General features: G+C 39.3%; 1 protein-coding gene across 5 annotated transcripts in view; it reads right to left on the bottom strand.

The window, feature by feature from the left end:
- ST7 (suppression of tumorigenicity 7) overlaps window positions 1–26,755 on the bottom strand; it is a 116,278-nt gene that overhangs the window by 71,760 nt on the left and 17,763 nt on the right. The window contains exon 1 of one of the 5 annotated variants that reach the window (XM_044422978.1): window positions 12,473–14,019. The exons of the other annotated variants lie outside the window; for them this stretch is intronic. Within the exon in view, the coding sequence (XP_044278913.1) occupies window positions 12,473–12,494 (22 nt within the window). The 5' untranslated portion in view covers window positions 12,495–14,019. Of the gene's footprint in view, window positions 1–12,472; window positions 14,020–26,755 lie in introns of those variants that run through there. 5 annotated transcript variants of the gene reach the window in all.

Genomic DNA, 26,755 nt, shown 5'->3' with positions numbered 1-26,755 from the left:
ATATAAACATTAAAAATCAAAAAAATACAATATAAAATAAGCCGCCCTGGCCAGATAAGATCAAATGATACTAACAGCTAAAATGCCGCTTAAATAAAAAGGTCTTCGCCTGGTGCCGAAAAACAAATAACTAGTACTTAGATCTACATATACAGATATGAGTTTTTTCCAAAATACTATCCCAGAAAGTCCTGAAGGATTTGGCTAAATTACCGCAGCTAAGTTTTGTCATATTTTTGGGGCATTTTATACTGTGCCCTTTCCCATGAAGTCTAGGCAATGTGATAAATTAGTGACCCAGTTTGCATGAAATGGCCAGTTCACCATGGATTATTTAACACTCAGTGAGCCGCAGAGTGCACTGGCTGACATCTTGAATATGCAACACTGAACAGGAACTGATGTGTAAACCAAAAGGGCTGTTTGAGACTTACACAATCCTCACATACCCCTACAACCAGCCAAGGTTTATGCAAAAGTATTAAAATCCTTAAATAACCTTTGGTAGCTAAGCTCACACAATCCAACAATATGATTTGCATGTGGGGGATTGCATATTCAGAATGTAACCTGCCCATATCTGGCATGTGGCATGTACCATGTGCCCAACCCTTGAAAAATCTGTCATGTGATTAGAATTGGATCAGTAATATAGTAATAGAACACTAAAAAAATTAAAGTTATAGGCAGGAAGCAATAAATACAGGCCTGCAAAACATTAACACTCCTACTTAAAATGTCTGGGAAAATAAAAACCAGATATTGTCGCTTGGCTCCCAAACGACAATAAATTTAGCATTTGGTGAACTTCTCTGAGGAGATAAACCACATGGTTGAGGCAGTGTCCTAGGGAACCAGCTAATCGCTAGCTGCCATTTGTTCTTTTATCACTGGGAACATCAGAAGGAAATGGCGAGGCTTGCATTGAGGTAGGTAGACTTTGGGGTACCCCAGCCCCAAGCAATGAGTTTATTCACAACACAAAGTTATGGTGCTCTTATTGTAATCACCTGTACTCCTGAAGCCACAGTGTACTCACACTTGCAAGAGATTCCACATCCTCCACCTGCTCATTTTTAAGTGCACTGCACACTATTAATAAGGGTAGTCGGGAATTCTGCATGGATTTCGGTACTTGCATGTGCCTTTGTTATGCTCATGGCCTTGCACCAATCACTGTCTCTCAGCCTTATGTGCTGTGAAGAATTACTGTGTGAGTTTCAAATAATGGAGGAGGGGACGATTACTTGAACTCCTAAGACTAAAATTTAAATATATACATAATAAAAAGCTTAAAATATGATTGGTTTTTGCTATACTTATAAAACTAACGTCCATGGTACATTTTGATTAAAGCATGCATTCCTGAAATGCCTATTCCCTTATCTTATTTCTTTCCTTCTGCTATCACACAAATGCAGAAGCTTCACTGTACAGAAAGAGCTCCATAAAGAATGAAACCACAACAATCATTTTTTTGTTTGTTCCTTTAAATTGAAATGCACTAAAGGACTTACTAAAATAAAACCCTTTTGTCTTAGTGTCAACAGATGAGAAGAAAGTTGTTATTTTTATATTATCAGTTTACAATAAGATTTAAATTGTTAACTGGAAGCTTAATATTATTCTGTGGACTGTAAATATTTTACACAGAATAAATTAAAGAATTTATTTGAAACCATACAAAGCATGAAATACTTTGGGTAAATACTTGGAATACAGGAAAATCTTGTATTAGCAGGTATTGCACAGTATCTCTTCTACTCTAGAAGGAAAGAAATATAAAGAAGATTTGAGAAAATTTAGGAGTTAGAGGACAAAACTTAGATGTAAAGAAAGATGTAAATTTGTCAAAGGGTATTAATTATCACAGAAAATTTACAGAAAGTAATGAAGAGGTGACTAATAGCTTTGTTTCTTTCAATGAAAATTTATAAAGCAATCCACAAAGAGGAAAAAATCAAACTTACCTAAATCAAATTAACATTTCTAAATTATCTTTGAAACAAAGGGTATTTCTAAATGCATGTTTTACTGGGCAAGAAGCTCAAACTTGTATATAGTTCTTGGAATATGCAAAGTCAACCAAGATTTAATGAGTTATAAACAGAATTTTATAAATCAATTCATATATTTTGTCAGTGTATTTCATAGAGTTATTGTATTGATTTGTTAAAAATGGCATGCTGGCTAGGTCCTGGAATCATGTAGCATTCTTTAGCAAAAGAGGGAATGAACCTTCAGTACCAGCATAATATCAAGCTATAACATTATTGAATCAGGAACTGTAAGATCTTTTCAGTCTTAGAGTGAATCAAAGTTGTATGAGTATATTAAGAAGCTGACTATATCTGTAGCCAATTCTGGTCAGACAACATAAGAATGATAGATTTGCTTAATATTTGTCACAATGGCAAATACAGTGTCTTTTGATGCAGAGAAAGCATTTGATAGGGTTTAACATGAATTTTTATTTCAGACTTCAGGAACATGCCATTTTGGTGACAAGTTTTAAAAGTTATAAATAATATCAGAACCCTTAACCCAGGATAACTGTTAATGGACCAAATTCAGAATGTTAACATTTTGATCATTTTATAAGGCAGGGTTGCTCATTATCAGCTGGATTGTTTGCAGTATGTATAGAAGCTTTGATAACATCAATTAGATTGGATGTGGGATTTTTGGAATTAAAATGTGACAACACACACACACGAGAGAGGGAGAGAGAGAGAGAGAGAGAGAGAATGAGAGAACGTAACTGTATGTAACTGATGTTTTGGTAATAATTGATTTCAAATTATAAAATAAACTACCATAAATTAGAAATGTTGGGAATTAATATGTCAGACAAATTTTAAAAAGACAACTGATAAAAGTTATTTTTTATTATCACCTCTCAAGCAACTATTTTCCTGCAAGTTCAAATCCAGACAGGATTGTGCATTCTTTGCACTTACAGAACAAAGCAACATCCTCCATCAAGGTAGTCCAAACTGCTATATCTGGACAAATGTTGCTTTTAAAAGCTGCTTGCTTCCAAGCTGTCAACTGCTAAATTTCTTTAAAAAGTTGCTTGTTGTTTTTCCCCCTTCGGACCACAAGAAATGACTAAGCATAACCAAAGAAAGACCAGCATACATATGTGATAACCCAGATCAACAAGCTTGCTTGCTTGCGTTTTAGATATGAGGCAGGACAGAAAGCACTTAAGCGTATATGCTATGTAAGTTTAAAGGGATAAGTTCACTGAAAATGACATTATGCTGAGCCATTCCCAATTAGATGGGGATTCCCAATGCATCGCACGTTTCTGTTCACAGCTTTTAAGGCTTATCTTTTGGAGAGGGGGTTCCTCTAACAAAGCTGAAATTATAAGCAAGATGGATTTCTCAGTTAATACTAAGAATTCCACTTACCTGTGCTATTTTCCTCTCCAAGCAAGTAAAATCTGAAAAGAAGTTCATTGTCTAGTAAAACCTCCTTTATAGCATTGCTGACAGTTGCCTGCCCAACCTTGCTTTTCAAATCTTTCAACTAGGTTTACAGCCAAGCCAGCTTTTACAGCTACAAACAAAACAAAGGGTTTGGACTCTTGCTGCAGTGGTTCCAAGCTTGGATGCCCACATATCTTGGAAGCATATTAAGTACATGTAACATTTTAAATGTATATTCTCTCTTGCAATCTTTCTCTCAGACTGGATCAGTGTGTGACACCAAGACATGTCATCAGTGATGTTCTCAGCCAGTTTCCTGCCATTCAAAGCTGTCCCTCTGAAAAGCTACAGGTTTAGTACTTGCCCTGAATTAGTGAAGCCATTTCTAATCAAAGCCCACCACTTTATGAACCTTTACATCTTGTTTCACCCAAAGTGATTTGCTGGCAGTAGCATCTGTTCACTCCCCAATTCAAGTCGTCATTCTTTTTTAATTTTTTTTTAACTTAACTAGCTTTTTGCATGTTTTGAAACAAAAAGGTTATTGTATTATGTTCTACCTTCATTGAAGATTCAAGACAATCAGAGAAACAGAGGATATGTTATACGGAGTTGCAGGTGATAAAATATTCAGTAATATTATCTAAATCAACCACCCATAATCAGCTGCAGACTGAATAACTAATTTTTCTCTCCTTTCAAACAGCAAGATGCCAGTGTAGATGCATATTTCATCACCAAGGAATGAAAAAGATCTGACTGTATATATAACTGAATGAAAGATATGAGTATAAATGCTTTAGCTGTGTTCATTTGTTCTCTCTGTGTGAGGGGGGAGGCAGAGAGAAAGAGAAAGAGAGAGAGAAATGAAGATGCAAATTAAATGAAAATGCCTCATTTTCTCAGTGACTGAGAATAGCACAACAGCACATGGTGTTGCACAGCTGGTATTCAAGCTTACTGCTACCATCCCAGCTGAATAGCTATCAGTATTAAGTGCCAGCCAGACTAAAACAAAACATCAGCCAGCAATTGTTCTTATTCCCACCACCCCACCACCCGAATTCGGCAGTTCTACTCTTTTAAATTCAGATACTAAGGCTGAAGCAATATACAATGCCAATCATATTGTGCAAGCCTCTATGGTGTTGGATTCATGCCAGTCATTTCCTGCACAGATTGCCAATAGAGAATTGTTCCCAATTTGCAATGAGGAGACCATCTGGGAAGAAGAGAAAAATGCTAGGATATGTAATTGGGGCTTTATGTTAAATAAATAGGACATCTGAAGATTGCAAGGCCTGTGGAAAATGGAAATGTGAACACTGCAGAAAAGAGCAATGGAACATGGTGGACAGCAAATTCTATCAGTGGTTTATCAGAATGAAAACAACCAATAAACCTAATCTATAAATGAATCATTATTTTGTATCCTTTATGGTCTTAACAGATACACTCTGACAATAATGGACTCCATGTTTGCAAGAGCAAGCAATAGTGTTGGATTGCCATGACATACCATTCAATTTCACCTTGGCTAGCCTTTTTATAAACACTTGCTCAATCAGTCTTATAAAGAACAGCACTTATTCATTTCAATGGGAAATTGTGCAAGACAATTTCAAACTGGATAGCACCCAAAAATCTTCCAGAGACAGAAGCAATTTGCTCACAAATGACCTTCTTTCCCAACTCTTTTAGTTTAGCATTTTAAGGGGGTCAAACTGTAGCCTCCCACCAAGGCAGAAAAATAAATAGAAGAAAGGATCTTTAGCCCAGTAGTTCTTGACAAAAGGTTAGGTTTCTTAGGCTATTTTCTTCTACATCTTGGCAGGCTATTATGCAGTACAGCAGGAAAAAGATGTTCACATTTCATTCCTTGCTGTTGTACGAAGTGATGGGCAACTGTAGTATAGATGCTGTTAGACAGTTGGTTAATTAGAAGGTTATGATTGTTGTTTTTGATTTACCACATATAAATCAGTAGTTAGCAAAGCTGTTTACTGGAGCATTGCTATTTAATCCATCAAACCTCTTAGACACAGATAATATTTGGTTATTAACCCATATGTAAAAAGAAATCTTTTTTAAGTTGCAACATACAATCTGTTGCAATGCTTGTCTCTTTCACAGTTCAGAAGATACCCTCCTAACTTACTGCCATTTAAGTCCATTTGAACATATTTAAGCCATGGTGAATAAGGAGGGAAACCTATCCCTATTCTTCTGTAAAATTCTTCAAGTATTTAAAGATGTGATCTTGAACCCCATTATCTGCAAAGCTATTGATGTGAAACATGACAAGAATGAAACATGCTCCACTCCAACTAATATCTCATTAAACCCAAGCAGAAATACCTCCTGTGCATTGCTTGAAATTTGCTTTTGTTGCAATTTCACTAGACTGGTCAGTCAACTTGTCATCAAATATGTTCCATAGATACTTTTTCATGCCACTAATTGCTTGACAATCATTCAACAACTTTTGCTTTCAGTTGTTCTTCAGCAACTGTAAAAAAGGAAAAGGTTTCCCCATAACATTAAAGTCCAGTCATGTCTGACTCTAGGGGGTGGTGCTCATCTACGTTTCCTAGTTGAGGGAGCCAGTGTTCTGTAGTCATGTGGCCAGAATGACTAAACACCGAAGTGCACGGAACAGACCGCTGTTACCTTCTCACCAAAGTGGTACCTTTTTATCTACTTGCATTTGCATGCTTTTGAAATGCAAGGCTGGAAGGAGCTGGGATGGAGCAACGGGAACTCACCCCATTGTGCAGATTCGAACCGGCAACCTTTCAATCAACCAGAAAGCAGCACAGCAGTTTAAACCACTGCGCCACCTGCATCCCTGAGCAACTATATGACTTTGCAGTTATTAGATTATATATATTTCCATGACCCAGTATTTCTGATTCTTTGAAATCTTACAGAATTATTACCCTATCCACCAAAGTACCTCAAAATACTTACAAAATGGACATGTCTGCACAGAATGCAATGACATTGCTAAAGAAAACATGTCTAAATTGGGCCAAGACACAGATGGAACATTGCAGCTACGCAGGCATCATTCCTCTGGGCTTATTACAAACCTTTTACACAGTTCCCTTTACCTTGCATCTCAAGGCTGCCAACTTTGAAAAACAGATTCATGCTCTTTCATTTCTTTCCGTTTCCACTGATTACTCAGTTTATATTTCTTGCTGACTCTTTTGATTTTCAGAAAAATCTGGCAGTATGGTATATGGATTAACAATACATGAGCACAAATCTAAAAGACCTCTTACTCTTACTTGCACCTGTCCAAATGATATGCTGCCCCTACTTCCTCCCTCTGACATTACATGGGAAGTCAAGGAGAAAAGAACTTTTCAGAAGAGATGTCAAATCTGTGGAAGGGTACCTAGCACCAAATCTTCAATTTGCTAAGGTCAGGTAAAGACACCTTTATTTAACCAGACATTATTAAAATATTTTTTTAAATCCTGCTGTTTTTGTCGTCACTGCTGCTCCCATGATGTTGACCAGCAACCTATGCCGTGCACTTGCCAGTAGGACTCGCTGTTGTTGCAACAGGAAGTAGCACTCCTAAAAGCAACTCTAAAAACAAGGAGAAATGCTTGTTTCTGAAATGAGACAAACCAGCAGAGCTCCACTGACCTGTTTCAGTCCAAAAATGAGAGCTGTTTCCAAAGCTGCTTTCAAAAGAACTACTTCCTGTTACTCCAACTGTAAGCCCTACAGATGTCATAGAACTAGCAGAGTGACACAGAAGCAAGCATGGGAATACTACCCATTATTTTTATATTTGTTTCAAACTCTATTTTTCAAGCCATTATGGCATTTCTACAACTGAAATATGTAGTACTAATATTCTAGCATAAATTAAGAAATCTGGAACAAAAGAAAATGCCTTAAAAGGAGACTACTTGGGAGTCCAAAGGGTAGGAAGGTGAGAAAAGGAAGAAGATGAAACAGACAGAGCAATGGAAGAAGAAGGGCAAGAGCACTCTCATTTCCAGGAGCCTGTTAGGCAGGAAGGAAGAGAGACAAAGAGAGGAAAGAGGTAGCACAAACAGAAAGGAAGAAGAAAGGGAAATGTCTTCACTTACTTTTAACCCTAGGGTCACCTCCCCTCCAGCCCAGGAGGTTACCCTCAAGGGAAGGCAGCCTTGCAACCTCAAACAGAAAAAGGGCTCCCACAACTGCTATGCACTGGTTGGCAGCAGTTATTCAGGGTGTGAGAACTTCCCCAGTATCTTTCCCAACCTTCCCTAGAGATGCCAGGAATTGAACCAGGGGCCTTCTGTATGCAAACCATGGACTGTACCCCTGAGTTTGTCTTTGTCATATTCATATATAGATTTCTCCTCTCTTGCTTAAAGGCTATCAACTTAACTTTTTATACAGTTAGAGAAGGGAGCCATTTGGAATTTCTAGCACTTACTTCCCATTTAATAGGGTATTAAATATGCATGTAATTCAGAAGCACCAATCACATATTGTGGTGGTACACAATTTCCACTCCCTCTAATTACCAATTTGCATCTGTGGTGGAATAGAACCCAACGTGGCCATCTGTATCCACTTGCAAGTCCTTTCACCAGGCTGGAAAAAGGAACTCAAACCTAGCTATAAGGAATGAGAGGGCATTTTCTGAATGCATACATTGCCTAACTTAGCTTTGCAAATACTTCTACCTCAACACCATCTAGGAAGTTGTCTGACAGATCCCCATGAACATGGTTGTCTTAGGGTCATTGACAAAGAGAAATCTACTCTTAGTCATTCACATTGTGGTGGATAAGCAGGACACAAGTTTGTTGTACCACAGAAAACTCAGAGCTGGGGTGTAGGAAATGATCTCTTGCTTAATAACAGCCTGGGTATGTGAGACGAAGCAAAACACTACCCTAAATTCTCTAGCTAGCGCACACACCCCTTGGGAGGGGTAAGAGCATTAACATTCACTTTGTGTGAGACTGAAGGCCTCACTGTTTCTGAGCATCTCCCAGCCCAGTGTAAGGTAAGAAACCAATTCCTTCCTTGAATCCTCTTGAAGGGCAGAGTTGTTTACTCATCTTCAACTGGGACACGCACACACACAGGCATGCACACAACTATCAGACATTCTCTACTTGCTTGCTTTTTTAGAGGACGCAGGAGGAAAGTATGCTTGTTCACTCATTTCTTGGCATGCGTCAGAGGCATTCACAAGCAGCAAAAGCAATTCTTGCTGCTGGTGGACGTTGCAGAAGACTCTAGAGAATATCTGTGCTTACACAGGTTGAGAATACTCAGAAGTTTGCTCCAGCCTGGCATGACATGAGAGACCAAACCTCCTTCAAGATCGTGTCCATGCCAGAGCATTCAGAGAGAAGTAAGCAAAAGTAACAGCTGGGTATCAGGTGTATATTCAGGTAAGAAGCAGCATTAATATAGTAATCATCAAGAATCACAGATTTCTTACTATATCACTATAGCTGCAGTGCAAGGAATGTTATATGATAGAAAGTCTGCCCAAGATAAAGCAGTAACCTGTGATTAAACCATGAATCAGAAAGTCACCAATTCAAACAGGCCTCTACTATGAACTCAGTAAATAACTCAAGACAAGTCAATCTATCTAGGCCTCAGTCCATTCACCTGAAATATGGGGATAATTCTGACCAACTTTACAGTTGTTGTACACCTTAGGAAAAACACACTGTACTGTTTCCTGATTTGTACAGGAGTGTAATCTTGAGGGAAGGACTGGATAAACTAACAAAAATCAGTATCTGAAAATTATTTCTTCTTATAAGCACTCTGAAGGCTGTGACATTGAGTTGGGTTTCTTTTCTCTGTATTAGCTAATACAAGCATCTCTTGGATCTCAGTTCTCCTTCCCTCCAAGCCCAAATCCCCAAATGTTATGTGGTTGCTGTTGACCTGACAACATTTCTTTGACAAAATCACTCAAAATTACTCCACTTTTAAAAATACAGTAATTCACTTTATTTGGACTGAATGAGGGCATTGATTTAAGAAAACATTTGTGTATGGCTTCCAGAATTAAAAGAAATATTTTGTCACACTAAGCGGCCAGTTCAAGATTTTTCTGCCATTCCAAGTGCTTGCACATACTCAAATTGCAGCACCAACCCCTCACCCCAGCATAAGATTCTGCAGCACAGTCTCTTTTTTGGGCCAGTGAATAGCCAAGCCGAAGTAGAACAGATATTTTATAGGCCCACAGGCACAATTCTTCCTCTGACAAGTTCTGGGAAATGTGTATGGCATTGAATATCATCAACATTGATGGAATGCTTTACTGTAGGGGAGATATGCACAGAACTTCTTAAAGATATTTTGAGTTTCAGAAGGGAAAAGATCCTGATTCAGTGGAGATTTTCTTTTTCTCCTCTCATATCAAGTAAGACTTACACAGGCCAAGTATCTCCTGGAAGATTTTACCAGCCCATATTTCTTTCTTACCCCTTGGGAATCAGAAAAAGCAAAGTAGAGAAAGAGATGTACACAGTTGTCTTTAGAAAGACTAGATCATCTGTTCTCTCCTAATGCTATGGTTGGACTAGTGCTCCAATCCACATACAACAGAGGCTTGCATGTAGTTAGGCATGAGAATCTCCATATATTCTACCATGGAATGATGATGGGTTGTACAGGAAGTTGCATGAAATATAGTGGAAGTTCAGAATGGTGCCCCTAAATCAGTAAGTCCGTGAGAGACTGCTTTAGGCATAAGATAAACTATCAGACTATGCATTCATAGAACAATCTGAGAATCATTTGCTTCTTCAAGCCATGTCTCAGAACACTGTTGGGCTTAGGTGCTAGAAGCAGTAACATACAGGAGAAGAAAAGGATTTGGCCTGGCTTTGGATGTGCAGTTAACAGGCCAGAAATCCATAGTCTGAAGCATACATGGTGCACCACACTAGACATACAGACACGTATCTGAATTGCCCTTTTCCAGAACACCTTTGCAAGTGAAAATGAACTGCAAATGAACTGTACAATTGGTGTATTCCATTTATACTGGTTTCCCAAAAATGGACATTCTAGATGCATGGCTCATTTGCACAGGTGAGATCACAATCCCTTATCATCTGAAGGCATCCTAGAGACAAAGGGCAGATAACAGACCTCTGTAAATATGAGATTAAAAACCTTTGCAACACTTCCTCTGACTGGTTCCAAGCTGCTCATCCCCAGCTTGAAAGAGCAGTTTAGCCTGCCTAAAACTGGGCAAAGCAGCACAATGCCTTGACTAAGGTTGCTCTTTTTCCTGAAATCCCCAACTGTAATGTTTTGTTTGGCTCTGGTTGGTAAAAGGTAGGTAAATGCTTTTTATAGTAGCAGTTCATTTTGCCATGATCAGACCAAACACTCCTTTAAAAAAAAAACAAAAAACAGAAAATTCATTAATCTGGATGTCATGGAAACAAAAGCTTGCCCAGCTGTTGTCAGACAGGCAGGCAGTTAGATAGCACATTGGTGACTCTACGGAAGAGTCCTGTTCAACAGACAATAAGGAAACCCTTTATGTTGATGACTATTTATATAGACAGTTATTTACTATTAACTATGTCTATGCCATACATCCTTAGTAAAGGTGCTGAAATAATAGTACTAGTTTCCGCTTTCTATACGAAGGCCCTCATATTCTCCAGATATTTGGCTACTGCCATTTCACCAAACCAAAAGTGTCCAGCATTCTTCTTTCAGTAACAGTTACTAACAGCGCAATCTCATGCACGTTTTCTCAGAAGCCCCACGTATTCAGTAGGGCTTGTTCTGCAGAACGTGTGCATAAGATTGCAGCCTATATATGTGTGTGCACACAAGATCAACCAAAGATAAAAGACCACTATTGCAACATTTCAGATGAGAGAGAAGAAAACCATAACAATGCACAAGGCATGATACATCTTATTCTGCCTTGACCTTGAACAGGCATTGTGTTAGTAGGAATGCAAAGCTGAATCAAAGAACCAATTAACCCTCTGAAACATCAGATACTTTAAGGGATAAAAGTGTTACCCTAGAATGTTACTATTCTGAATGAACTGTGACCCCTGCAATCATGGTCCCCAAATAACCTACTGTAACAAATGCATTGTGTTCCATGTCACAATCACCTAGAACATGAAATATGATTATTTTAGTGCAGATGGCATCATACCAAGAAAGTTAGCATCATATTTTATTTTCATTTTAGTTATAGCCCCACAGGCAATTCTGATCCCTTTGAGGCACACACTTGCCATCAATAATCTGAACAGGAGTGAGATCTTTTGCACAACCCCCTCTCACTTTTGGTCGGTCCCCAATGAGTCTGCTGAAATCCACCTGGTTTTCAGAGATACACATCTGCACTGCCTGTTTTGCACCAGGCAGAGCTTGTCAATTTTTAGATGTCACAAACCACTGGCATCGCGCTTGAAAATGTCCTCTTTTTACTGTATCTCTAATCTGTGTTCTTCTCATCCCATCAAATGACCAGCCAGGCTTCATATATTTCATACAAAATTTGAGAGACACCTGCAATTACAGTAGTAAACTGATGCTCCATTGTTAAATCAAATATCGTCTTGCTCTCCAGCACTTAATCCTGGAGCATCCTTGTCAATCCTTCAAGCACCCTCATTATCACACTGGTAACTCTTAATTACCGCTACTGCAATCATATGCGTGTCTGTGCAACCCACACATAAGGAACATGCACATTCAAGCAAAGCCACATTTTCTTTTGCATCTTCAAGTGGCCTGGATTCAGCATCACCAATAGCTCTATGCTCTCCTGCTGCCAGTGTCAAAGATGCACAAAAAGAGAGTCAAAACCTCCCCAGCATCCTTCATTTCTTAATAAACAAGCCAGAACCACAGATTTTTCGTGGTGGTGCTGGTGGTGATTGTCTTTCACACAAACCCTGCAGCACAACAGATACAGTCACTGGGCATGGAACGAAGCCATAAAGCAAACCCTGCCCCTAAATAAAAAATGCAAGTGAGATAACCCATTTACTTACATGACGATTCAGTGCCAAACATGGCTGGCTCCAGATGCTTGCTATCTCAAAAGAGGGGTTAACAAGGGAAAGAGAGAGAGAAGGAATGAGGGAGAGATGAGACTGCTACACAGCAGGGATCATGAAGCCAGACAACGCAGTCCCCACAGCTATCCAGTCACCAGATTTTGCTCTCTTCTCCCAAGCTTCACTCTGCAGACTCCCTTTTCCTGCAGCCCTTAAAGCAAAACACGTCTTCTTTGGAGAAGCAAAAAAAATATAATTTTAAAAAACCAGGAGCATTTAGTTTTAAATCCTTTAGACAAGGGAAGGCCAGTGTCTTTCCTGCTGATGCAGTGAGGCAGAAATAGGTAGCAGACACCAGATACTGCAATCCACAGCCCCTGCTCTCAGTAAGACAATAGCATAGTTTATGCATACACTGGATGACGTCAGAACACTGCAAAGACTGACTGCTGTTAACCACAGGCTCAGAGGGAGCCTGAATAGAGCACCGCAATTCAAATGGGAATTCTTTTGTCCCAAAATGCAGAAGACAAAGAACCACATATATTTCCCCTCTTTGCCAGGAGCAGCACTGATCCCTTGGTGAATTTGCTCAGCCACAGCAAAAGCTTCCTTGCAATCACATTCGTCACAATAATCATCCTTTTAAAATACTAGTCCTGATATGCTATCAGATATTCGATATGTGTATTGCAGCAGATGACTTTCTAACAAGGACAGGAACAACAAGCCAGGGGCTATTATTTACTCAGAAGCCCATTCTAATATACTAACAAAATAAAATCTATACGGAGAGAATTCCTAGGTGTCCAGATGTATGCATGTATAACAATGACCAGAGATAGTCCACCAGAAGCCCACTGGATGAACATGATCCTAAGCCAATTTTGTCTGATGGCCCCACAAAACATTAATGAAGGTGCAATAAAAAATATTTGCCAATAGTTTCACTCAAAAGGAAAAGAAACTGTGTTTTTATTTTGAAAGAATTATAGTTATTTGACATTTTAAAATTACGTCTCTTTTGCAGGCTTGGTATCTAGCACCTCTGCTAGGTTCAAATGCATGTATAATTGTCCTTGCAAAGTGGCCCTTTTGCCATAACTGGTGAATATAGCTGACCATTCTTGCTAGAAACAAAATGAAAAGCATTCAACACTTGTAAGAAACAAGCTGCTATATTGCAACATCCCCACTGGCATCCTTATCCCAAGGCAAATATGCCTTTCTGTGGCCTTTCCCCAATTCACAGCATCTCACCCAAAGTTTCTGGATTTCTCTCTACCAGTGCTATCACCAGGCTTCTGGGGGCACTTGGAAAGATAACTGCACTGAGACCATTTGCTCCATGAGTCAGCCTTCTCACCAGCTGGGCTTATTCCTTATCGCCTTCCTCCTCATTGCTAGTATTTGTTCAACAGGCAAAGCACCAATGAGCAAGCAGGCAGTGGCACCTACTGCTCCCCCCTATCACCACTGTCTGAACCAAGGCAGAACAAACAGATCATAAAAGTGAAGGGCAGGAGCAACTCCAGAGGGCTTCTGTGGGATTGTGAGCCCTCAGCAGGTACCCAACCACACCTGCCCTTCTCATCAGCCATGCTTTCTACCTTCTTTCACTACCCACTTCTCCAGCTACTACCATCTTCCCTGCCCTGCCTCAGCTTCAGCCTCTTCGCAAAGAAGATCACTGCTTCTTCCTTATCTCTCCTAGGCTTGCTCCAGCTGCCCCTTGGAGATCTTGGAAATGGTGCGAGTGTCACTGATGCCATTTGCTGCTACCATCACCACTTTCTCCTCCTCCTCAGCTTAACCTGGGCTTCCTCCTTTCCCTTCGCGTGTATCTAGGAAACATGAGTAGGGGGCAGAATGTATTTTCATTGTGCCTCCCTCAAATGCAAATAGGAATTTTAATTCTGCTGCTGTACACTTCTGCTCTTCAAATGTTAGGAAGAATATTCAACACCACTGCAATACAGCAATGTTGTTACTCAAATATAAGGGTTTTATGCAAATTGGATCTGAGGGGTGTTAACATGGTGGTAATATAGTTGGGTTCCTCAAAACTTTTCAATGACTGTATTTGCACAATACTAAGCCATGACATCTGAGACAAATATGCCCGTTTCCTTGAGGCACACTACCCCCTGCTGTGCTCGATCATCTGTTGGGGCACAAGGGAATTTTAACAGCAGTACAAAGCTAAAATTCCCAAGGGGCTGCCATGCTGTATGAAGCTGCCCAGTGTCTTTATCTAGGATGTTAGAGATACTGAGGAATTAATGGATGCCTCCCACTGAGAGACTGGGACTCTTGAATTTCACAGCATATCAATCACTTTAATGCACTATCAATGCATTACCATGTTTAACTTCATCAATGTATGTGCCTATAAACATGTGTAAGAACTAAATGACAATGCTGTACATGTCAATAAAGGCACACTCCTACGTATACTTAAAAAGAAAGGTGTCCTACAACTACCAGTGTGGCCGGCTGGAAAATCCTGGAAGCTGTCTAGATTCAAAAAAAAAAAAAAAATGTTCTACATATACATGATTGCACCTTAAAAGGCCTAGGAGAGCAGGGAAGGCAGAAGAGATTCCAAAACTATTTTAGCTCCAGCTGTACAGATACAATGTTGCTTTTCAGTAGTCATTAGCCTATTAGTCGATTATGCCTATGTAAGGAAATACTAATGAATAGCCACAACATTGGTCTTCATAAGAAATCAGATGATATTTCAAGCTAGGCTAGTCAGGACATGTTCTGTAGTCCCAGTCCAAGTCTGGAACTCACTCCCAAGGGAAGTTCATTTGACCCCCTTCTCTTTTCAGCATCTGCAGGCAAGTAAAAATAATCTTGTTCAGGTTGCTATTAACTTTGGCAGTTTATGCTATTTCTGATGTTCAAACATTTTCCTGGTTATGATTTGCTCATTTTTAGTTTGTGGGATTCAATTTAGTTGTTAGCCACCATTAAGACTAACAATATAATAAATAATTTAGATAAATAACCAAAACCTTCATAATACTGAGGATTCTTGTCTAAGAAAAATCCATATCACAGTTCACTAAAAATACCTCACCACTTCATTAAAAAAGAACACCCAAAGAAAGGGGAAGTTTCAACCCACCCCTGCCCCCTCCCAGCAATAAATACCTCTGCTATGGAGTTCAGACACCAAATTGAAATCAAGTTGAATTGTTAACTAGCTCTATGAAGCTGTTACAATGTATGTTGAAAGCTAGTGAGCACAAGAGCTCTTATGTTAAAGGGACTGCCCAGAAGGAACAAGAATACTTTTCAAATGGCTTTCATAGGTATTATGCAAAGAACTGAAGCTGTAACACCTGGAAATGGTTCCAACAGGAAGGAAGAATTATGAAAAGGCCTACACAGAGAAACCATTTTGCAGGCTGAAAGATGTCTTAGCAGACTCATGGCAGTGTGCATTCTCACAGCCTTGAGAAAACCACAAAAATGTCTCTGTGATTTGTACCCCTGGTTAATACATCAAAGCCAGAAGCAGCACTTTGCACTTGAAGATGTTTTCTTTACTGTAGTGCTTAAATCCAGATGCCTGGTGGGTGTGGCCATGCATGATAAGATTTCCCCCGAGTTTCTAGAAGTGCTGCAAACTTATTTCTAAACTGATGATTTGGGTGGGCAATAACAGCACAAAGATGGAAGACATAGGACCAGAGAAGATCCTGGCTCCTGACAGGTGCAAAAAATATACACAATGTTTCACAATGCCTCTCAACCACTGTTGTGGGTGATTTTTTGTGGGAAGGGCAAAAAGGTTTGGCCTTATGTGTTGTAAATGGCTACTGGGCAATATAGAAATGAATAAATAAATCCACAGTAAAAGACCATTTTAGCACATTGATGTCTTCCACTCAAAAACAGCACCACTCAATCTTCTCACCCTTGTTCTTCATGAAACTATATGATTGATTGTATTCAACCTTTTATGCTAAGAAATTTGCATAAACATATGGTCCACAACAAATGGCTGAACATTCAGGCTTCTGAGTTCAGCTGCTACACAAGTATTACATCTTACAAGAATTTGTGTAGTATTTAGAAAGGTGAAAATCTAGAGGAAGACACAAGAAATTGCACTGGCAATTCTATTTGAAAAACTAAGACATTTCACTGCTGAGCTGATGGTTGCCATTTGTTTACATGCAGACATCTGCACAGCTAAAGAGAACTGTCACTGTGAAACAACAGTTAGAACAAGCAAAAAAAAGCTATAAGAGAACCCACTAAGCTGGCTGTCAAACACCCAGAGAGCTTTGGCTATGGGCGGTACAGAAATAAAATAAATAAAAACTTACAAACAACCATACGGTTCACTCAAAGGCAGAAGACTTTCTTTGCATGCACAATATTTCAGGTTCAATACTGAACATCTTCAAGACAAGATTAGAAACACCTCTTCTGAAACCCTGGAGAACTACTGTTAGTCAGCACAGTAGACAATATTGAGCTAGACAGACTCAGTCTGTCCTGGTTGGGTAACTTGTGGCTTGTGTTTTAGCCTAGAGCTTCATTCAACCCTACCTGGCACAGCCAATGCTGACTGACCTTGGCAGTTGCAGGGCAAAATTTCTTCAGGGTCACAAGTTGCCCAGCCCTGATGGTCAAATTCTGTATAAGGCATTTTCCTAAGGCACAGACTGCACAAATACAGGCATAGACTGTATATATGTGTATGTAAGTCTTTGCTGGTAAGGACTGCAACATATCTCTTTCTATTGGCTAGGTCTGGAAAATTCCGATATACATGAACAGTAGCGGTGAACAGAGAACTCATGAATAAAGGAAGGGACTTCCTTCAAGAAAAGGAAAGGAGATAATGCTTCCACACCAAGGGCTCTTAAGACTAATGGTAAAAAGCACTGCACCTTTATTCTTTTTTTCCTTAGATTTTTTTTTCCTGGAAACATGTTAAAATCTGTGAGAAAAACAAGGAAGCTAAAAGTTAAAGAAAAAAAGCATCTGGACTTGAGGGAATAGATCAACTCTCCTCAAATACAGTAATTCAAGGCTGCTGTCTCAGATTCTAAATCAGAACTGGAAGAAGAGGTTAGAACTTTTAGTTGAAATGCCTAGACAACAGACCCAGAGTTAAGTCAAGAGACCAGTGAGAACCAAACCATGACTGACTCTTTGGAAACTCTGTTGAACATAGTTGAACAGGGTCATACTTAATGTTATTAGTCTGATTATACAGTATCAGACTAAAAGAGCACACCAATTCAGTAGTGTCAAACATTTCCACTGACAGGTTCACAAGTAGCATAAATCATCCTTAAGGTGGAGACAGCGCTTTTTGGTTGAGAAGGAAGAAATCTTCAGTTTGAAATAAACTTCTTATCATTAAGCTGCATTACCCTAATGGCTCTCACTCTGTTGGTGTCTCTTCTTATTGACTTCTGCAATACCCTTCTCTTATATCACGAAGCCAGCCTAGCTGGCTATTTTTAACATAGCAAAGACTTTAGCTGGAAGGCTTTTGTTGCATCTGTTTAAATTGGTGGGGGTGGGGCAGCTGACTTGTAACATGCACCCCTGTAAAATTCCATGAAGGAGTCAGTCCGAACTAGGAAGCACCCAGAAAGTTGAGACGAAAGAGATGGGGGTTCTCAGCTTGTCACATTCACATTTCCAAATGCTTCATCTCCCTCTGGACAATCAAACTGTAGCAAAAAGCTCTTTTTTCAGCTCTCCTTCTACTGGATACCTGTGTGGTCATATTCTGGCCAGATTCAATAACTTTGAAGTCTTTTCAGTCTTTCTTCAAGATCTACATGGAAGCCAATTTTGCTGAACATTTCATGAAAACCTTCTGTTGAACTTGTACTAGAGCTGCTTACAGCATTCTAAGGCATATTTTTTTCTTTCACCTCCACCTTCATGTCACAGACATTTCCTACACACCCCAAGCAGTATAATATATTCCCTTGCCCAAAAATGTATTTCTGAACAGATAGGCTTCACAGTAACACCTCCAAATCTAACTTCCGGTGCTCTGTTACAATATGCTTGCATTACTTTCTGTGGGAATATATTCATTATAATAACATCTCCAAAATGTTCTTCTAACTTGCAGCACTATAGACAACTGGACTGCATGTCTACTGTTCTTTCTTGCTTATATGCAGTGAGGATCAAATTCTTCACACAAGTTTTCCAAACAAGAAAAAGTTAATGTATTGGCAGGAACTCCTTTCGGTTACATTAAGTTAAGATATACAAACAAATAACTTCAAAGCCACCAGGCACAAAGCAAGGAGTGAAGCTGTGAAATTATGGATATGCACTTTAATATCCAGCAAACTAAAACATTGTTAATCAGCATTTTGTAAATATTGCCTTTACCTGGACAATCCATGGCAGTTGTTAGTCAAAGAAGATTCAGTACTGTTTACTTAAAGAGCTTCCACAATGCCAATAAACTTTAGCAGAAACAGTACCTCTGTGTGTTTATTTAGAACAGGTTTTGCAACTTATTACAAGAAAACATGTTGTAGCGATCCTTATCGTTGGATTCAATCACCAATGCTGGCGCTGCTGGACTCACAGAAACCTGAAAGTGAATATCCATATCCTAGCACAGCGATCCAGTCAGTTTAACTTATCTAAACGTAAACTGATGTATCTTGTCACTCATGTGGAAAAATATCAAAACTTGAAAATCAGATCCATGAACTGTTAGGCTGAATTGTAGTGATACTTGATTTGTAGTAAGGGAAGTAAAGTCTGAGGAAAATGAAGTGCAGAAAGAATAGACAGTGACCCAGTCTGTCAAGTAGAACAAGTAGTTTTAATATTTTTATTGTTTAATTTTGTTCTTGCTGTGAGCCGCCCCGAGGCTTTGTTGCGATGGGGGCAGCATAAACATGTTTTAAATAAATAAATAAATAAATAAATAAATAAATAATAACAGCCCACGGGTTGCTTAATGCATGAGTTCTCAGGACCATGTAGGGGCAAGCAACCAAACAGATCACGCTACTTATGTTGTAAACAAAGCGACATTCTTGGGTTGCAATCTGTGATGTTTTATTCTAATACTCTGGGTTGTCGAGAAGGAAACAACCCAGTTTTGAAGCAGCAACACACATGAGAGCAGTCAGACAATGGAACCAACTGCCTACAGAAGCATTAGGCTCTCTGTCACTGAAGATATAGCATCTCTCAAAGGGTGCTTTACAGTAGATTTCTGCAATAGGGCTGGCCTCAGTGGCCTAAATGGCTCTTTCCAACTCTATACCTCTACAAGCTAAATGTTGTCATTGGTCAAACTTAGCACAGATGTATTTTGCAACCTTATTAGGCACAACAGACTATGAATTCGCCACATCACTATGTGCTTCTTTTGTTTGTCTGGGTATGTTTTTTTTTTCCTTTTCCTTTAAAAATTCTTTTTAGTCATAGTAACAATTTTTCCCACCAGAGTTAGTCTGGAAATGAAACATGCCTAGCATTTTTCAGTGCACACATTTTGAAACTGAACTGCTGAGAATGTAGCATGATACCTTTCCAAAACCAATGTGCTGGCTTAGTCAAGGTTTCCATCATTCATCAACTATTCTGCAGGAAAAATGGTTTAGAAACTATGGGATAGATCCAAAACAACATATCTTTGCATTTGTGTTTGCTATTTTCCTTATACAGAATCAAAAGTGTTTTTAACTTTCCATTTTTTTCTGGCATCAAGGAATACTACCTAAAAAGTTATGTTGAATTTTAAAACAGTTACTGTTCAGTGGTATGCCACTATATTCTAAGTTAGGGGTCCTCAAACTTTTTCAGCAGGGGGCCAGTTGAAAGGTGCTGGTGCTGAGCACGGCTGGCAAGGCAGTGCCAGCGGGGGGGCGGGGGGGCGCGGGCCATGAGGGAGCAGCAGGCACGTGCCGAGATCGTTTTCTCTGAGCGAGTTCAAAACAATCTTTGCATGAGCAAGCTGCCATCAGGCGCAGGTGCGCGCGGGCCCAGCAAGTCCAAAACCTCTAAGGCAGCCCAGATAAATGGCCATGGCGGGACAGATCCGGCCCGCAGGCCATAGTTTGAGGACCCATGTTCTAAGTCATTATTAATGGTATTCACAGAGTATCCTTTATTCCTACCAATCTGCAAACTGAAGTGTAGTAAACAGTACATACATTTTTTATTCTTTTATGATAAACATTTATTTCATTGTCACTTTTGTTTTCTATTACCAAGGCTCAATTTTCATGAACACTACACTGCCCCAATCAAAATTCACCTAGTTTTATGTGGATGTCTATATTTCACTGCATTCTTAGTTGCTGAATTTAATCTAGCAGCTGGTTGCAGTAACACCCATGTGATCATATTGTTTCATGGCGTTTACAGCCTTAAAGTCATTAAATGAGCCGCCTGTCGGAAGGCATACGTAGTCCAGATGTGGCAACCAGTAATATTTTTTTTAAAGCTTCAATGTATTGGAAAGATAATATAATGTAAAAAGTTGGCCTCACAGCTTCATTTTCAGTGACACATATAGGATTAAATAGCACGTGCCAACATTTAAATATATTGTAAATTCAATTAAGAAATAATTGCATCTCCCACTTACGAGTGTCATCAATCTCCCACAAAATTTGTAAATGCTGGTACATATATACTAGGAACAAATGGGGTTTATTTTCCTTATTTTCTAAATTTCCAAAGAGTCAAATTTCAAGTAAACGTGCAATACTTAACGTGTGCCAGTATCTATCACCTAAAACCATCTTTTCAAAACTTGATGCAAATGTTTAAATGGATACTGAATATTTTGCTATGGAAAGTGCAGTGCTGTCCACTCTGGGCCAGACAACACACAAACTCTCCCATAACTTAACTGCTTAATACTGAACTGATTATGAAAAGTTCAGGTGGACCCACCTACTATTAGCATCACGAAGACACTAAAAGGAGAAAGAGAAGGCAAGGGGCTACATGTGGGCAAGAATGGTGCCTGCGCTGCTACTTCCTGGTGTATGTTAACAGCTCACCCAAATGATGCATGTCACCATGCTATCCAAATAGTTCTTTATGATCGAAGGAGACACATTACTAATTGATCAAGCTATTTCTGAGACTGAGCCTTCTAAACTATTCTCAATCCCAGTACTTATTCTGAGAACATGTGAAATAAGAAGAGTATACAAAGCACCTTTAGTTGCTAATTAATCAGTACAAGCAGCCTTTCTTACTTGGGTTTAGGGTACATGTTTCCACCTCAGAAAGTTTATCTTTCAAACAGATTATGTCTTTCCTCAAATGAACCACGGTATTTGTTTAGCATTCCAAACACGAGCATTTATTCATTCCTGTCACTCCCTTTAATCTACTGTTATGCTACAAATCTACAAGTTTTAGAAACAGAGCAAATCAGAAGGGTCCTCCCAGGCCATCTAGTCTGACCCCTGGCTTGTGCATGTCCAGACTATCCTTGAACACCCTCACCGATGGTGTTCCCATTGAAGCCTATTCCATATCCTAGGGATCCTAACTGTCAGAAAGTATTACCTGGCATCCAAATTGAAACTTGTTTCCCTGAGTTTTGCTTCACTGGAACAGATCCTGCCCTCCTCTGCAGGGCAAAACAGATCTCTATCCACCTCCGTATGACACTCCCTTACATACCTATATGCCACCAACAGAGCCTCTTGGAATCCCCTTTTCTCCAGGTCAAAAAGATCTAGTTCCCTCAGTCTCACCTCATACGGCTTTCCCTGCAATCCAGGCACCATCCTTGTGGCCCTACGCTGCACCGATTCTAACCTGGCCATGTCCTTCCTATAATGCGGAATCCAGAACTGAACACAACACTCCAGTTGTGGGTGCACCAAAGTCATATAGAGTGGCAGCAATACCTCTCTCGATCTAGAAGCCACACTTCTGGCTATGCAACCAAGGGTGGTGTTCACCCTCTTAAATGCCATGTCACACTGCTGACTCCTGTTTAGGCTGCAGTCAATCAATACCCTGAGATCCCTTTCAGAAGTGCTGCTCTTCAGCCACTTGTCCCCTAACAACTTCGTCAGCCTTGTCCTATCTACTACCTATGTCATCACTTGGTATCATCTATCTGCTTATTAAAGCTGTAATCACAAAATAGGCACACTGATTCATCTAATAAATAAAATACACATAAATTGGCTGTGATTTTCAGTGGTTTCTGCTGAAGGAAAATTATAATATTACCAGAACACAATGGTAGTGAGTTTGCACCTGTGAAAACATCGGAACACTTTTCTGCCACAAGTTCTAGACTATAATGAAGAAACGAACTGTCACATCTTCAAGCAGCTTAACAAAACCATGATCTAGGTATTCTAAAATTTAAAATCCGTATCCTCAGTAATATAAACACAAACAACATACTATAGTTGTGATATTTTTGGAGCCCACACCTAAGTGCTCTTTGCAAATCATGTTTCAAACATTCCCATTAATCTTATTTGGATTACTGCCACCAAAATACTACTGGAAAAAGATCCCTGCCCTACTGACTTCATGATTTAAGATTGAACTGGAAGTATCGGAAGCAGTCTGCACAAAAATGAGATTTAAAGTATATGGGGCTTTCCCAAATATTCTTTTGGAAATTGCTAAGCCAGGTATACAGTGCCACTAATTGCCATCAGGAATACCAAGAATTAAACACAGAATGAAGTATTCTCAGTACAGCTGGTGGGCCCTTAATCTGGCCAATCAGCACACTTCCCACAATTTCACCCCAACTTTTAGTTAACTGTCAATATCTGTATTCAGCAGATGAATGCTCAGCCAGGCTCACAGAATGGGAAAGGGCTGCTGCTTCGTTGCAGTGTCTGCTTTGTATGCAGAAGGTCTCAGCTTCAAACTCAATGCTTTATTATTGAATTGGTTTTATGTTGCCTTTATGTTTTGTTGATAGTTTTACTGTGTAAACCATCCAGAGAGCCATGTGGCTATTGTGATGGTATACAAATGTGTTAAATAAATGAATGACTACATCTCAAGCATCTCCAGGTAATGCTGGAAGAGCTCTTGCCTGAAAACCCGAAAAGCCATTGCCAGGCGGTGTCAGTGTCAATGTGAACTCAGTGGCCTCACTCAGTATAAGACAACATCCTACATCATGGCGCATGAGGATACTTCATAGTTCAAACAAAGCCTGGCTTTGCCTGTGTAAGAGACCATGAATATTTTTTGAAGATTTCTTTTCATATCACTTTTTTTCTACTGTCTATACCAGATGCCAGTGACTTCACAGTTATACTACATTTCCCATAGCCCATCATCAGATACCTTATCTCAACCCCAGGGGTTAGTGAAGTTGAATTTCAAGTGTTTAAAGACTGACCTCTAGTGTTTGGTATAAATAAAAGCATATCAATCCTTCAAATTTATCTATCTATTTATTTATTAAAAGTTGTTGTATGCCGCCCTTTATATAAATATCTCAGGACGTCTTACAGCAATTTAAAAACAATTTAGAACATCTAATAAAATCAATAATAACCCAAAACAAAACAAACTCCCCTGCATTCTTGAAATTTCTTACCCATTCTCTTGTAAACACATAAATAAAGGCTCTCCTAGAATATGCAGATACTTAAAATAATTCTTAATTAACTTTCCAGAAAATGATGAAAACTAATGTACGAGCAAGCAAATTAATTTAAAGAGAGAGGCTCACACAGTTTGTCAACCTGAACTCTATCACAGACAATACCAAAATATTCAAAATACTTTGAATAACTGTGGTTCTTTCAGTGATTTATTAGCTCCTCAGGGGTCTCAGAGGTGCCTTTCAACAACCTTCCCAAGCTATCTAGTTTTGCAACACACCATAGACTAGTTTATTCAAGATAATGACATATTTACCAGTGAGCTCTGAATCGTAACCTATTTGGGAAACACGACATAAGAACTTTTAGAAATGTTAACCAAACTAAATTTGAAAGGCTACCATGCAGTGGAGAGAAAAGTACTCAAGCGGTGATAACTCTAATTTAGAAATACTACTTTCTACTTCTCCCCATGGCAAACTCTCATCAAGGATGGATGAAGTGAGATACATTTTTAATTTATCTGAGAATTAGTATCCCTCCTGTATTACAAAAAGGCAGCTAACAAAGTCAAGTTTTAATAATCAATTAAGAATACGATGCATAAAAACCTGAAATCCTAACAGTAAAAGGAAACAGAGGATAGCAAAATCAACTTGTAATTTTAGCTCCTGCAACTCAGGAAGAATACCACAGAGCTGAAGTCTAGGAATGGGAAAGTGGAATGATCAAACACTTGGTGTAACTCCTGTATGAGGAAAAGTTAAACTGTCCGGGGCTTTTTCAGTTAGGAAAAGGCAAACAAGAAAATAAGACATGACAAATTTTTCATGTTGTAGAAAAAAATATAGGGAAACATTTTGTACTGCTCTCAAAGTACTTAAAACATGGGGCATATAATGAAGCCCAATGGTGGAGGTTGAGGACAGAGTAGAAGAAATACTTCAGACAATCCAATTAAACTACACAATTTGCATTTTTAAACCAACTAATGGCCATGCAGGAAGGCAGATGTACAACAACAACTTTCTCATGTTAACATTTGGGACACCTGTAACAAGTGTTCTATCAGAAACACATATTTTGGTCTTCTATAATTCTCCCCCTATAGATTTGAACACATTGGGGAATGGTGTGTTTTTTACTTTTTTAAAAAAAAAACTGAACACATTAATCTTTTTTTCTTGCATGGAAGTATTCTTTGGTCACCAATATCATATTGGTATCATATTTTAAGACTTAGAGTTATAACAAAATATTTTCTGCCTCCCTAAAAATGGATTCTGTGCAGTAACTCTGGTTTTGAAGAGTGCTCTGGAGAAAGGAAGTTAAAGACAATGACAATACTGTATGTTTAGAAAAGGCAGAAAAGCAGTACAGCTGCTGTAGAAGCTGCCATCCTCTACCAATGCTAGCTGGCTTCCTAAAAATATCATACACAAACACATGCAAGCTTGCCCTCTAGAAGAAGTTATAGATTTGTATATATGCAGTTAATAAGAGTGAATGGGCATCTCATTTACTTCTACACCCACGACCAGCTGGCTGCTGAAACTGGTCATTAGTTTTCCTCCCACCTCCCTCCACCTCCCATCTTTAACCACTCATTTTGCTTGCTTGTTTCTTGAACAGACCAAGTATGCACACCAGTAATGAAGCATACAGCAATTGTTTAGTTCTGTTAGGATCTGAGCAGTGTCAGGATGTCTCCTGCTGGCCAAGCGCCAGAACAGCCCTGGTAGTTGCAAGACAAGTTCCAGACTCTACTGCAGCTGTCAGGACTTTCATGAGCACCACCTGGGAACCCTGAGGAAAGCACCACTTAAGAACCGGCTACTACCGCCAGAAGCTGCCTCAGGCTCCAGTGTCTGAGGTCTCTGTGTTGAAACTGTGGACCCTGCTCATGCTCCAATGTATCCACTCCTTTGTCTTGGCTTCCTGGCTCCTGAGCTCTGGTTCATTTTTGACTATGCTCTTATTTACTGAACTGCACTATGACTGCCTCCTAATTTCGACTCTGACCTGTTTGGGACTATAACTTGGACTGGTGATTGGACTTTGGCCTGTACCATCTTGCACTGTTGCCTGGATCCTTGTGTGTTATGTGTTATCTGGCCGCCCTTGGCCTGGACCGTTACAAGTTCGGGAAGAATAATCCGATGGGTCACTGTAGAAGCAAACAGACAAAAGTGTACACAAAGCAAGTGCTCTGTGATGCTAGCAACAGGCAGCCAGAAAATGCAGAAAATTGTGACAGCACCCCAGTCTAGCAATAGTGTGCTCTGTACCCTCATCTGGGGTATGCACATGCAGGAGTCTCTTTTCCTGCAGTATCTCATGTAAGGTGCACTGAAATTAGAGAAGCATAACTTTCAAAAGATGCTAACATTCATATACAAAAACAAGACAACTATCTTACATGATAAATAAAGTACCTTTAAAAACACATGTCATTTTGGGTTGCACAGCATGGCTTTTATGACAAAGCAAACTCTATGATCATGTGCTAATAACTCTTTCATGGAAATTCAGAAGGATGCTGCCGTATTCTACCCTGAGCCTTTGTGATATGATTAAAAACAACTAATAATATACCTGGATGGATGCTAAAATATTGAAGCTTGAAAAGTTATGTGCTGTCAAGTCATTTCCAACTTAGAGTGGCCTTATGAATGAATGCCCTCCAAAATGT

This window comes from Varanus komodoensis, unplaced genomic scaffold, assembly GCF_004798865.1.
Source record: "Varanus komodoensis strain SLA01 unplaced genomic scaffold, ASM479886v1 scaffold13_1, whole genome shotgun sequence".
NCBI classification, from domain to species: Eukaryota; Metazoa; Chordata; class Lepidosauria; order Squamata; family Varanidae; genus Varanus; species Varanus komodoensis.
Note: the sequence above shows the minus strand (reverse complement) of the source record. Positions and strands in the feature narration are given on the sequence as shown.